Source organism: Thunnus albacares, chromosome 21, assembly GCF_914725855.1.
Source record: "Thunnus albacares chromosome 21, fThuAlb1.1, whole genome shotgun sequence".
Classification (NCBI taxonomy): domain Eukaryota; kingdom Metazoa; phylum Chordata; class Actinopteri; order Scombriformes; family Scombridae; genus Thunnus; species Thunnus albacares.
This window is the reverse complement of record NC_058126.1, coordinates 27,880,268-27,894,066: the sequence shown is the minus strand read 5'-3', so window position 1 is coordinate 27,894,066 and position 13,799 is coordinate 27,880,268. Positions and strand designations below refer to the sequence as shown.

General features: G+C 39.9%; 1 protein-coding gene across 2 annotated transcripts in view; it reads left to right on the top strand.

Moving 5' to 3' along the window:
- trdmt1 (tRNA aspartic acid methyltransferase 1) overlaps positions 1–9,389 on the top strand; it is a 33,754-nt gene extending 24,365 nt beyond the window's left edge. For both annotated transcript variants that reach the window (XM_044339426.1, XM_044339427.1), the window contains 4 exons: positions 4,408–4,733; positions 6,282–6,339; positions 7,459–7,588; positions 9,025–9,389. In XM_044339426.1, the coding sequence (XP_044195361.1) occupies positions 4,408–4,733; positions 6,282–6,339; positions 7,459–7,588; positions 9,025–9,125 (615 nt within the window). In that variant the 3' untranslated portion in view covers positions 9,126–9,389. The remainder of the gene's footprint in view (positions 1–4,407; positions 4,734–6,281; positions 6,340–7,458; positions 7,589–9,024) is intronic.
- Positions 9,390–13,799: the final 4,410 nt, after the last annotated feature.

Sequence of the window (13,799 nt, the reverse complement as noted above, 5' to 3'; positions counted from 1 at the left end):
CTCAAACTTTTTAAACTGCTAACCATGTTAGTTTCAGGTGAAGCTGGAAAATTCATTTGTGCACAGAACAAGGACTGTGGATTTTGCCCTATTTCACTGACATAGAAATTACTTTGGAGCTTGGACAGCAGTGCAGTGACCAGTAACCCTTTAGATGTACATATGGGCATGTATCAAAATGTGAACCTATCCTTAAAGGTGTGGGGGCCCTCCCTCTCACCACTTATTTGTGTTGTCTGGGTTGGTGTTATGACTTCTGCAGTCTGCCATCTGTTAGAAAACAGAAAACATTTTGGAAATAGAATGAGTGTTCCATACCAATTCACTTCTTATAAATTGATTTGATTGCATTCAGCAAGTTATTATCAAGTTACTTTTAAACACAGGAACTTTCTGATGAAAGAATGAGCCATCCTTAGATTGTGCCACTATATGGTCTCCCCTAGAACTGCATACACATTTGTTTTTGTTGTGTAACTGCAAACCAGCCTACCCATTTAAAGACACTGAATTTGTTATATGGTTGTTTTCATGTCACTCAACACGGCTCACTTTTATTTCCAAGCTAAGACTGAGGCTGAGATGCCGAAGCTATTGAGAGAGCATGCTGTGCCAATGGGGGGTCAGAGTGCTACACATTCTTGTGACTTGTGTAATTTCAGATAGTTCCAGATAGCCTGAAGGTTTAATTAACATTGACATGTAAATTGGAACATGGCATTGAGTACAAACTGTATCTAAAATACAACAATGGCAAAACAGTGGCACCTGGAACTATTCAGTTGCACTATAATGGAACATTGCTGTAAAAAAAAACTTACCCAGTAGCATGACTTGAATTGTCAGCACTCTCTCAAGTGCTCTGTGAGGCACTGCTTGGAAACATTTTTTTAAACTTTTAAACCTGAGGTAGCCACTGAGCAGGCACAGTAAAGGGCACCACTTTTTGCCCTACCAGTAACTCATGAAACAAACAACAAAAACAAACAAACAAAAAGTGGCACCACATGTGTCTTATCTGGTCTCTAAGCAGTCTGGCATGCAGTGGGTGCATTCATAGTTGGAGCAAGACTTTGGAGCTTTTTCTAAACAAACTAATATGTCCAAACTCTTTGTGGCAAAGGAACATGTCACCCAGTGCAGTGGTGTGGCTCACTGATGTGTTTTCAATGGTTCCAGGACAACAACGGAGGTCTATGGCAGATAGGAATACAATATATTAGACTTTGGATACTATTTTGTGTGTGTGTGTGTGTGTGTGTGTGTGTATGTGTGTGTGTGTGTGTGTGTGTGTGTGTAGGAGAGCCAGAGATGGGTAATGTATATGTGTTATTGTTATTAGGGCAGTGTAATAGAGTATGAGCATGGAAGAATTACTGAAAGGGCCTACCGGACAGGCCAAGGGTCTCAGGGGCTAAGTGGGGTATCTCTAGACCAGAGCCTGTGTTTGAATTGAGCTTAATGTGAACATTTCATGTTGAAAAGTCACAGAGCTCAGTTTGATAAAAAAAAATAGAGATATCATGATCACAGTCCTGGTGTCCTTACCCCTGATCCTGATCAGAGTACTTTAATATTGAGTATCTGTTACCCAAATCCAATTTTTTGTAAAATTAGTAAAGCAATTTAAATCCATTTAACAGCAGAACATCTCTGCTTTTATAAGCAGAACCTCAGGCTTTCTTTGATTATAATATCTAGTATAGTGTGCTGTAGTATTTATTATAATATCTGTGCAGCAGAGGGTCATTGTGAATCTATTGTGGCAGAAAGCTTTGGACAGATGTCAGACACCCTCTCTTCATCTCCAGCATCAACTAATTGAAGTCTAATATTGAAGTTCAGCTGCAGTTTTTAAACAAACAGCTCTATCTAACAGTTCTGATTCGTCTGGAGAATATCACTGAAGGCGATGCAAAATAACTGAAACAACTACAAATGACTCTATCTATGTGTTTGGGAGTCTTGCTCCTGTGTAGGAGAGGTGGGGTGTCTGTGCCCTGGGGCCCATTGTCTCATAATCTGTCTGTGAGTATGAGATAGATAGATGAGGTAGGTAACAAGGGTTAGTAATGAAGTTAATAATGGTGATGATGCTGTATGCAAAAGGTAAGGCTACATTTAGTCACCAGGAGGGTGACCAATGAGGGATGCTGATGAGTGGTAAATCTGAGATCTGTCTGTGCAGTGTTTACTGTATATCTATCCAGGGAATGTCTGATTCAGAAGGACTGATCCATTTGATTATATAATTGAGTTAGTTGGCAATCAAGTAATTAACAAACTTTGGAGCTTCAAGACCTCCAAGCGTTTTGGATTTTTGCAGAGTGGATAATTTATTCTAGGAGTTCTGTTTTTCCAGTAAAATCTGTTAATCTAGAGAATTGAACCAGGATAGTGTTTAGTTTATTATTGGTAGTATTGTCATTTTGTGCTGTCATTGTGGCTATTCTTCCCATGATTGATAACAACCGATTAATTCAGTGCTGCAGATCATCCTTTATTGTTTTCAGCAATGGTGTAAAGTTAAGATTGAACAGCACTGTTAAATGCAGTGAAGCAGTGAAGTCAGGTAATCTACTCTTTAAACAGATGCATACCAGCGTCTTTAATGTCCTTGGATTTTATAACTGAACTAATGCCAGGATGCACACTTTTTATTTCTCTGACTGTGTAGAAATCTGATGTTACACCAGTTTACAGATGATGAAGAATGCCATTAAAACATGAGTCTTACAGGTACAATATGAGACTCATGTAGCTGTTATGTCTGTTTAGTTTGGGGCGGGTGCTCCGCAAGTGTTCTTGATTGTACTTTAACTGCAGTAACTGGGCGGGAACATGAATAATGTTTTACAGTTTTACAGATGTCTCTTTTACAATGGTGGTCTATGGGTAAAGTGCTATTTGGGCCACAGGGGGAATTTCACTGCAATACCGCGAGTGGCCACTGGGGAAAAATTGGCTGCAAGGCTGAGCAGCGGCACCCTATCCAGCTCTTATTATACATCCATGGCACATACGTCATGTATGTAGTTTCTAGCTTTCGGGTTTGCTTCCCACTGAATATGCGCAGTAGTGTTTCCCCCGCTGGCCCCGCCTGTGAGTTCCTGCTTGGTCCATAGACTTTACATTGAGATGATATCACAGATTTTTAAATCACTTTTCTCAGCTCAAGGAAAGTTTTTCAAATATAAAACCTCCATTGTTCAAAAGTTCGTAATAGAAAGAGTTATAATTGATGTTAACACTGACTGAGTGCAACACTACTATTAAAATATGCTCTGTTTTCTAAATGGTAAATGGACTGTACTTGGATAGCAACTTTCTAGTCTTCCAACAGCTTAAAGCGCTTTTACACTATGAGCCACATTCACCCATTCACACATACATTCATATGCTGAATGGGTACATGCTTGCATGGGCTACCATGCAACTTCTCAACCTGCCCATCAGAGGGAACTAACCATTCACACACATTCATAAACTATTTTACTATAAACTATTCTACTAGCAATTTGTGGTTCAGTATCTTGTCCAAGGATACTTTGACATGCAGACTGGGGGAGCCAGGAATCGAACCGTTGATCTTCCGATTAGTGGATGACCCGCTCTACCTCCTGAGCCACAGCCGCCCCAATCTCTGCAGTGAAACAATACTGCGTCTCCCCTTCTCCCGCCCCTGTCTGTAACGGTCAGCTTTTCACTCCACCTTTGAGTGAAGCCATTCAGAACAACGATAAAAACATTTGATTTCTGATGTTGTCGGACAGCGTGTCGTATCAACCAGTTCTGAGAGAGAAGAATGTATTTTAAAAATTATTGCAGTAAAAGTAGTGGTTTGGTCCTTTTGACTGATATTATATATGACATCATTAGATTATTAACACTGTGAGTGTGTGAGATATTCGATGTAATTAAATTCCTTCTTGGGAAGTAGTCGGTTGGGGAGTATGTGCGGTGTACTGGAGAGAAGAATGCATACTCTCTGGCAATTAAGAGTGAGATTTTTCTTATGCTCGACTCTACCCATCACTGCACCCTCTGCATGGCAAATCACTCCTTGTGATTCATGAGTCAATGGTAGGGCAGAAAACGCCCTCTCCTGAACCCAGTCAGTGCTATCCATGCAAACAGTTTTTGCTCATTTGTCCAGGTTGTGGTGATGTCTCTGAGATTTCTGCTTCTACCTTAATACTATTGAAGGCTGTCCCCGTTACTCTGGATAATTAACAGGCTATGCTGTATTTTCCACTAAAGAAATTGTCCCTGTGTAATTTTTTTTATTATTTGGGTGAACTGACCTGGAGGAAACAGAATTTGTGGAGTTTGATTTGATCTTATTAGGTCCCCACAATACTAGTAATGTTTGTTTATAAGGCTTTTTACAAAAGTATGTAATCTTAGAATTTTGAAGCCTTCCTACATCCTGCTGAGAGTGATTCCGCTGAGCAGCCCACAGTCCTGAGTCCTCCCCATCCAGATGCCTGCCAGCCAGAAAAAGAGATGCAAGGATGTCATGTCCTTTTTAAACTAGAGACTGCAATGGATGCCGAGAGAAAGATGAATCAGAACAGTGATCTGTCTGTCAGGCAGATCCAGGACTTCCTGGAACCAAAGATGGAAGTAAACATGGAACACTATCTCCTACCTCCTAAAACATTGTTGCGTTATGCTCTGATCTTGGACATTGTTCGGCCCGCATGCAGGAGGTCTGTCTGCTTCACTAAAGGGTGGGTACACTAACTGTCTTCATCTAACTGTCACTATCTTCACCTGTGTCACTATTATTGCAGTAATAGTCTCTTAAGTTCTAGATCATTGGCTTTCAAAACAAACCATATCTGTGTGTGTGTGTGTGTGTGTGTGTGTGTGTGTGTGTGTGTGTGTGTGTGTGTGTGTGTGTGTGTGTGTGTGTGTGTGTGTGTGTGTTTGTCTTTGTGTGTGTGTTGGAGGTTGAAACACAGAAATAGAGAAAAACAAAGGATTTGGCTGACAATTTTCTGTTTTTTTTTTTATTGACAACAAATCTCATGTGGAGAGCCAAAACAACAATTAATTGATCTACTTAAAAGTGTTGTGTGTGTACCCACAGTCTGATATATTGTATAAGCAGCGATAAGATAGTAATCCTCAGGAGTGATGTTCCTAGTACGGCAGACCACTACACATGCGCGGAAATGCAATTCCGGTTACAGAGCTTTACTAGCGTGTTGTGCTACATATCACAACCATTTGTACTGAAGTTCTGAAAAATGTATAATTTAGTACAAAGTCAAGAGATTGTGATATGTAGCACACGTTAGCGAATCTCTGTAAACGAAACTACATTTCCTTGTATGCGCAGTGGTGTCTGCCGTACTAGGAACATCACTCCTGAGGGTTACTATTTTATCACTGTTTTTACTTTTTAGAGCCATTTCTAAACTAACTGCAGTAGACATTGCCCTCAGGGACAAAGGAACATGTCACCCAGTGCAGCTGTGTGGCTCATTGATGTGTTTTTAAGCTTTTTAACAACAATGGAGGTCTACAGCACAGAGGAATATGATATATCAGGCTTTGGATACAAACACACACACACACACACACAGTACCTGTAAGTAGGATGAGTTCATTGTTGGTTTGGCTTAGCACATGAGATTTGTTGACAATAAGAATAATATTGAAAATCACCTGCCAAATCCTTTAATAAATTGTAATAAATAAATAATTAATGCAAATTGGAGATCAAAACTCAATGATTCAGTCAGGGCATAATTATGGTGAAAATGTTTGACATCCAGTTAAATCATCTTGCTATCATGATTATCATGCTACAATGTTAAGTTATAGAAACTAATTTCAATTTTTTTTGTTTATTACATCTATAAAAAAAATATTAAAATTATTTAATGACCTATTTTTTACCTCTTACCTTTTTTTCCAAATTTATATGTGAATCATATACAAAAGAGTAGCCAAATTGTGATCAGAGCTGATACACAAAGTATGCTCAGATCCACTTGGGATTTGGCATATTGACATAGACAAAGACCAGTGGCTGTAAAATGAGACCCTATTGACCTGATTAGAGACTGATTTGGACCTGATTGAGTTTGTTCCTCAGAACTGAGTGGACCTGTAAAGACCTCTAATCTGAAGGGCTCAGGATGTGTAAATGGGATAAACTGGTTGATAGTGTATCACACGCCTGCTGTTTGTCTGTCGAGTTGGTTGATCACTGTTCAAATTATCACATAATGCAGTTATTTGATTGTGCTAACATGTTTTATTCATAGCTATGGGCGGTATGTGGAGGGAACTGGCTCAGTACTGCAGTGCTGCATGGAAACAGAGGTAGGTTTTGGCACCAGTACAAACTATAGGTGGCAATGACAAGACTAGGCAACCAAGGACAAACTTGGAATTAGGCACATGCCCCTTATTCTCATAATGTAGATTTGTCCAGGAATTGTAACAGTAAACATAAAACTACACTTGCAGATAGGTTTATTGAGGTTCAAGCTCTGAATGACTGAACTTAGAATCTGAGGGAACCACAGAACTGGATTTAAAGAATTGCTTTAAAAGGTGTGACATACAGCAGTAACATTCAACTTTAATGCATTATTTGAAAGCAGTAGTAGTTGACTACTATGTGAAAGAGTTATGCATGGTAGTTATTTCCAAGGATGGGTCCATTGTACAAGCACTGACAGTTTCTGCTTACACACTAGCAGTGTTGTAGTCCAACTTGGTACACTAAGCTTTGACTCTATAACTATAGAAGACTTACATTTACTCAAACACAATTTGAATCAGTACAGCATACGCACTCCATCCAATAGCTTTGCCTGATTACTTAATGTCTCTTTTCTCACAAAAGAACAAAAAACAAACTTTGAATTGTCCACTTTGCATTCTGTGTTTTACACTGTTAAATGTGCACATAATTTTCTTTGACATCCACATCAAGTCAGCACTTTCCAAAGCAGTAGTGTAATAAACTTTGGTGAATGTCATGCAATTTTTACATAGCTTTTCCTGAAAAAGCTTAAGGTCTCTTGTTTTTCTCACCCTAATGGTGAACGTGATTTTCTAATCACCATCAAATCTGTTACTAGGGTGTGGCCTACATAACATACCTATGCCTGTGTCCTACAATCATCTTGATCTTGAAGAAGGCCTGAGGGCTAGAACGTCATCTAAATGACAGAAATGCATATGGAGCCAGAGTGTGTGACACTTTATTTCCCACTCTTAAGTCTACTTTCAGTGATCAGCACCTCACTATGACCCTTGGTGTGCGTTGCTTTTTTATTATATGTCCTCTATTTATTTAACACAAAGAAATAGTGAAATACATTGCTATGATTAACACATCCTAAATCAGTTTTACCAATTCCTGTTTGTGCCAGAACAATGACATTTTTTCATGCTAGTGTGTTGAAGGCTTGTGTTTTATGTGCTCTGCAGATGGAGAGTGTGTTTAGAGGTCTAGACCAGTACTCTGAAGAGGAGAAACTCCAGCGGCTGTTGAAACTGAAGCTGCGTTATTTTACTCCCAGAGAAGTTGCCAACCTCATGGGCTTCCCTCAAAGCTTCTGTAAGTCAAAAAGCTGTCATTATATTATGTCTTTTGATGGGCCGTTTTTAGGCATAGGTTTGCTAGGCACCTGGGGTGCCATCAGCTGGAGGGGTGTCAAAGAGGAAGAAATATTTTGTAATTAATTTCAGGCACAGGGGTGACACTTAATAGCCTTCTACAGGCTGATTGAATCTTAGATATCGTAGGTATCAAAACACAGAACCAATGTTGCCAGGCGGAAGTGGCAACCAGTTGCTGTCGGAAAGCACTGAGTATCTCTCAGCAACCCCAGCTCTAATTGACTCCTAGTGTCCCCAAGCCCTAACCCTAAAGGCTTATCGACAGTACAGGGGAAAAACAACACACTTGCGCTGTATGTTCTGCGTTGGGCACACAGTATCTACCACCTCTGAACTCCTAGTGGCACTGTATTAAACAGATATCACCTTTATTTCCTCTGATTACCTGTTGGACTGACTTTTGCAAGCTATAATACAATTGCTTAATTGCTAGGTTTGAGACTCCAACTGCTCTTGTAATGAAAAACTGGTAGCTGCATCTGCATGGTGATATTTTACCAAGCAAATATCTTTTTTGTCTGGTCTCCATATGAGGCCAGTTTGTTATTGTACAGTTGTGAAAATTCAGAAAGATGAGAAATTAGTGGTCAACAGTGATTGGCTGAACCCACCAACCAAAGGTTAGCACAGCTTGGGTCAAAGCTTACGAAATTTGAACATATCCCCACTTTGCTCGCTGTATTGCGTTCATCCACGCAGAGCCTTCGCAACACACTACATACACAATGATGAAGGAAATGCATGCAAAACTTGTTTTACTACAATCATTTGAACAGAGCTTAACTCTGTATTTTTCAGAGAGGCCGTAAGTTAATCAATGTCACAGTAGAGTAAGGCAGGAATTTAATCTGGTGGGCTTCAATATTTCCCAAAGCAGAATTGGATTTAAAAACAATTAACTACTACACAAATTTTTAAGTGCATTAGTCTGACTATGTCCATGTTCAGACCAACTTTAGCCCTGGGTGAAAACCACAGCCATCTCATCTGATTCAGGCTCAACCTTTGCGTGACATCATTTGGCAAGACACTGCATTGGCCAACCACATACATGCAAGTGCTCATTCCTGGTGGATTATGCCTTATTTCTGCTGTTTACCTTGCAGTAGTCCTGATGAAAGATAAAATAGTTGCTGCCATAATTTTCCAGTTGAAAAATACTGTCTGTGAGTATTATAAACTGCTGTGCTGTGTTTTGTTGTCTGATAACTGTTTATACACATAAATCAGCTACTCTAACTGGACTTTCTGAATCGTACCCCATTGTCTCACCAGTACATGAAGCAACACATACGCAGAGACGTTTTAAGTCTGAATGCCCATTGGGAGGAGTACATACACAAGTGTTCATTTATATTTTAATGTCTTTTGCAGCCTTTCCAGAGCAGATCCACACAAAGCAGCAATACAGAGTTCTAGGAAACAGCCTCAATGTTGTGGTGGTGGCCAGACTCCTACAGCTGCTGGTCTCCTAGCTCTTGGGACACTCTGGAGGAAGAGACCACTATGTCCTTGTGGATTATAATACATGATGCTTTCTGCCCAATGGCTGTGCTTGAAAATTCTTGTTGGGGATGTTAACTGGTCAAAATATACTTTATTGTGACATCCCTACATAACAGTGTTTACATGTTTCTTACATTTAAATTCCAATAGTACATATATCTTTTGGCTGAATATGTTTTTATGAGCATACCATTTTCTGATTAAATAAAAACCTAAATAACCTATAAAACACATCGCCTTGTTTTGTTTACCTAATTTTTTCCAGATATATTTTGAATTGACACTATTGATTGAGTAATATTTATGACTAGTATTTGAGTCATGAAGGCTCCTGATGGAGTGTGCACGTGTCACCCATGCTGGAATGGTTTTGTTTTTCCATTTATAATTGGAACTCTTGAGCATCTTGCCTTCTCCTTATTCATCCGTTAATTCATTCTACATCTTGGGTTTGCCTCTCTTTTTTCCCATATATGTCTATCATCTTTATAAACAGAATAACATGAAATTAAAGAGGCATTTACTAGCATTTTCTTTTCTTCATGTCCAATGATCTGTGCAAATCAACTTTTTTTCCCCCTAAAAGTTTGTCAGTGTTTGCTGATCATGATGAACTTACACAAAGCTGATATCTTGCTTTTGATTACTGTGTTAAACAGTAACTGAACAGAGTATTATTAGCATGTAGAGCAGAAAATGTTGTTTTATAATTTTGCAGCCATTACTGAAATATAGTATATTGTTAGGCCCCACCCTTGGTTGGCCTTATGGGGCGAACAACAATTATTTTATTTACCCAATTTAAAACTAACACCTTTTTTAAAAACAAAACAAAAAAAAAAAAAACAACAAGCCATGGGATTTATTAACAAAAAGATACAAAACAACAAGTACACTAAATAAGTGTGATAAACAATGAAAATACAACAGAAAAACTAAAATAACAAAATCCCAGGCAGAGAGGTAAGACCAGCAGTCCACAATCAAAATGCCTCTGACTGCCACAGGAACATGAAACATTTAAGCGCTTCCTCCCTGGGCCAGGTGCACCTCATTTTGGACTGATTGTAGATGACCTGGGCGGAGAAACAGACAGGAGAAGAAGGAGACAAAAAAAAACATACAGGTAACACCCCCACCCTTAAAATAATGAGTAAATAGTTAACACATATAGAAAAATAAAAAATAAATAAAAAAAACATTTAAATTCAATGCAGCACTATTATAGCACCTCACAGGTAACTGACAATTACAACCTATTAATTCATTGTAAATTTAAAATGAGTGCTACTTACCAAGGCTGTATGTTAGAGGAAAAACCAATTCAGACCAAAAATCACCTGCTAAACACCTGTGAGCATATAACAATCCATATAGTACTTGGAACCCTTTCACAAAATAATATTGCCAGTTATTACTCAGAAAGTTCCTCAATATGAACACAAGATGTGCAATTAAGTCACAAGATTATCGGGACTAAAAACAAAACTGCTGGGACAGCAGAAACAAGATCTTGAGAAACAAAGGGCCAAGAAAGTTACTGCCACTAAGTTTGATAATGAGCAGCACTCTAGCAGGTAGCCGTGCAAGTGGGTGCCACTCCCACTAAACAAATGGCTACCACCACCAAGTGAACATCACAAAAAAAGCAAAAAAGTTACTGCATTTTCCTACAGTGCACACACACACACACACACACACACACACACCCACTATAACACAGGTGACCAATACAAAAGTGGAGTGCAACAGCCACAAACCAAAAGGGTCACGACAAGTAGACCAACTACAAAGTTGCTGCCATACACCAACACACAGACCCAACAAAAGTGAACTGCCATTACCACAACACAAAATGGACACCATGTGGTCTAAAAACCACACACAGGTTACTGTGATGGATGTTGGTAACCAGCAACACACAGAGTGACCCGACGAACTGGGAGGCCACCCCTACTACACTAAGATCCACTGATCTGTGGAGTGACTACATCCCACACACAAAAAGGTTACAACTACAAAGCAGCTACATTCAACATAACCAAACCAAAGTGGACTGCAACAACCACAACATAAATTGGTCACAGTGTAGTCAACCACTACACACAAATGTTGCCAACCTCCCCTAAGCAGCAACCCACAAGTGACCCAACAAATGTGGAGTGCAGTTACCACAACACAAAGGTCACAAACCACAAGTTACTGTACACAGTAACTTGTGGTTTGTGACCTGTGGTTTACTGTACACAGTTGCACAAGACAAAATGACCAAACAAAAAGCAGACTCATCTCACACGAAGAGATCACAACCAAGTTGTGTGACATGCAAAAACTAGGGAAACAAGCTGTAAAGAGGCACCCCAACCCCTACCTGCCTACCGAGATGGCTAACTAACCTAGCTAGTCTTCAATGGCTTGCCATTGGCTCGAGGCAACTTTAAACACTGAACTCAGTGCATCACCGAAGACCACAGATGTAGCCAAATGCAACACTCTGAAACGTGTCCCCACTCAGGATTACCACCAAAAATAAAAAAGGCAAAACAACAAAGTGGCAAGCTTCCAACCTGCCCGGTAGCTACCTTGTCAGGGTGCTCAAAACTGAAGCTCCAACAGTCATGCAGTCAAAGCACAACAAAAAGATACAAAACAATGAGGAAACTAAATAAGTGTGATAAACAATGAAAATACAACAGAAAAACTAAAATAACAAACAGGAACACAGGAACATGGAACATTTAAGCTCCTCTTCCCTGGGCCAGGTGCACCTCATTGGGTGCATCCCAAGTCTCTTAAATTGCATCCACGTTTCCCTCACTTGTGTCTTTTCCTTGCGTCTTAGTCCCTCCCACTGTGGATGCAGGAGGGACGCAAGGAAACCAAGCGAGAAGAGAGAAAACGTCCTCTCCCCTGAAGCGTCATGTGAAGCGACCTCCGTTTCTGATGACGGCAACAGCTGATCACAGCTGGATCAGCTGTCAGTCGGCTTTAACAGCTGTAGAAACTTCTGATGGAGTTTGTGTCTGGAAATGACGATAAATGATGTAAAATGTAGATGTGTTTAACTGTTATTATGGATAAAATTAAAGTCAGGAAGAGTCTGTCTGTCAGCAAGAAACAGTTTAATGGAGGAAATAACATCATGAAAAAAAATCTTTCTAAGAAATGAAGAAAGTTGTTTATGGTTCTTTTGTTGATCAGCCTGACAATTAACATATTTTTAACTATATGATGGATCAGAAAACAAATAAAACATAAAACTTGGGAATGATACACTTAAATTTAATCTGTAATCTTTCTCCACTTTGGTATGAAACTGCAGTGATGTAACAGATCAGTCTGATCAGCTGCAGAGTCCAATCAATAACTGATATCCAATAAAAGGGGCGTGTCGGCCAGTAAAAGACTTCTGTGAAGGCTGCTCTCGTGTTTCCTCGCTCCTCACTCCTCGGAGCAGAATAGGAGACTTGGGATGCCTGTCAACATGGCGCATCAGGAACAACTTCTGGTTCAGGCAAGGAGCGAGGAGACATAAATTAAGAGACTTGAGATGTACCCACTGTTGACTGATTGTAGATGGCGGAACAACAAACAGTAGAGTAAGGAGACAAAAAACACACAGGCAACACATACAGCTGTAACAATATGTGCAACAAAGCAGTATATAGAATTAAAAGCACACTCATTTCTCACCTCATTTGACTATTTGACAGCCACACTTGAACAGCAGAAAAAGAAAAAAGCATTGCCAAGGATGCTTTGTGTCATCTGAATCTCCCACTATAGCTTCAGCCATTACTCTGCTATGAACAGAGTCATGAGGCAGCATGGCCACAGCAGACCACCTACCTCTGAAAGGAACATGCATAAATGCATAAAATAATAATGACAAATGAAAGTAATGTGACTCCTCTAAGAAGTAGAATTTACTCAGTCACTAGTATTGTACATGTAACTTGTTACTACCTGCCTCTGCCTGTGGTTCCACAGTTCCTGGAACTTTTGGTTGAAAAGCGGCTTAAGAGTGGAAGACTTTGTGGCTGATGATGTTGAATGCCAAGCTTAAAGGTGCAGTGTGTAGAATTTAGTGACATCTAACAGAATGGACTTGGCATCTACATAGGGAGCAGGTCCTCTTCTATGGAGCCCACCATGTTGCACTGCCATACTTCTACAGTAGCCCAGAACGGACAAACCAAACACTGGTTCTAAAGAGGGCCTTTCATGTTTTTCGCAAGTTTCACTAGGTTCTCCTACGTACTTAGAAGGGGAGGTGGGAGGGTATACAGTTGGTTGCAATCTGCAACCTCACTGCTAGATGCTACTAAATCATACACACTGGTCCACACTGGATTCCTCTCAAATGGAACTCTTGCACACTGATTGCTTTCCATTTTGCTAATTAAAAGGGGATTTGGGATGAAAACAGCCCTGCATTAAAAAAGGAAACTCAACAGTCACAAAAATACAGTTCAAATTGCATAGTAATCTACCAGTAATGTGCGCTTGTGTGCATGTGATTGGCCAACACAGCACCTTGCCAGATGATGTCACATTGTGACACACTTTCTTATTGGAAATCAGTGATTGGATGCTGCAGCTGATAGGACTGCTCTTAAACCATATCACAACATCACAGGGGG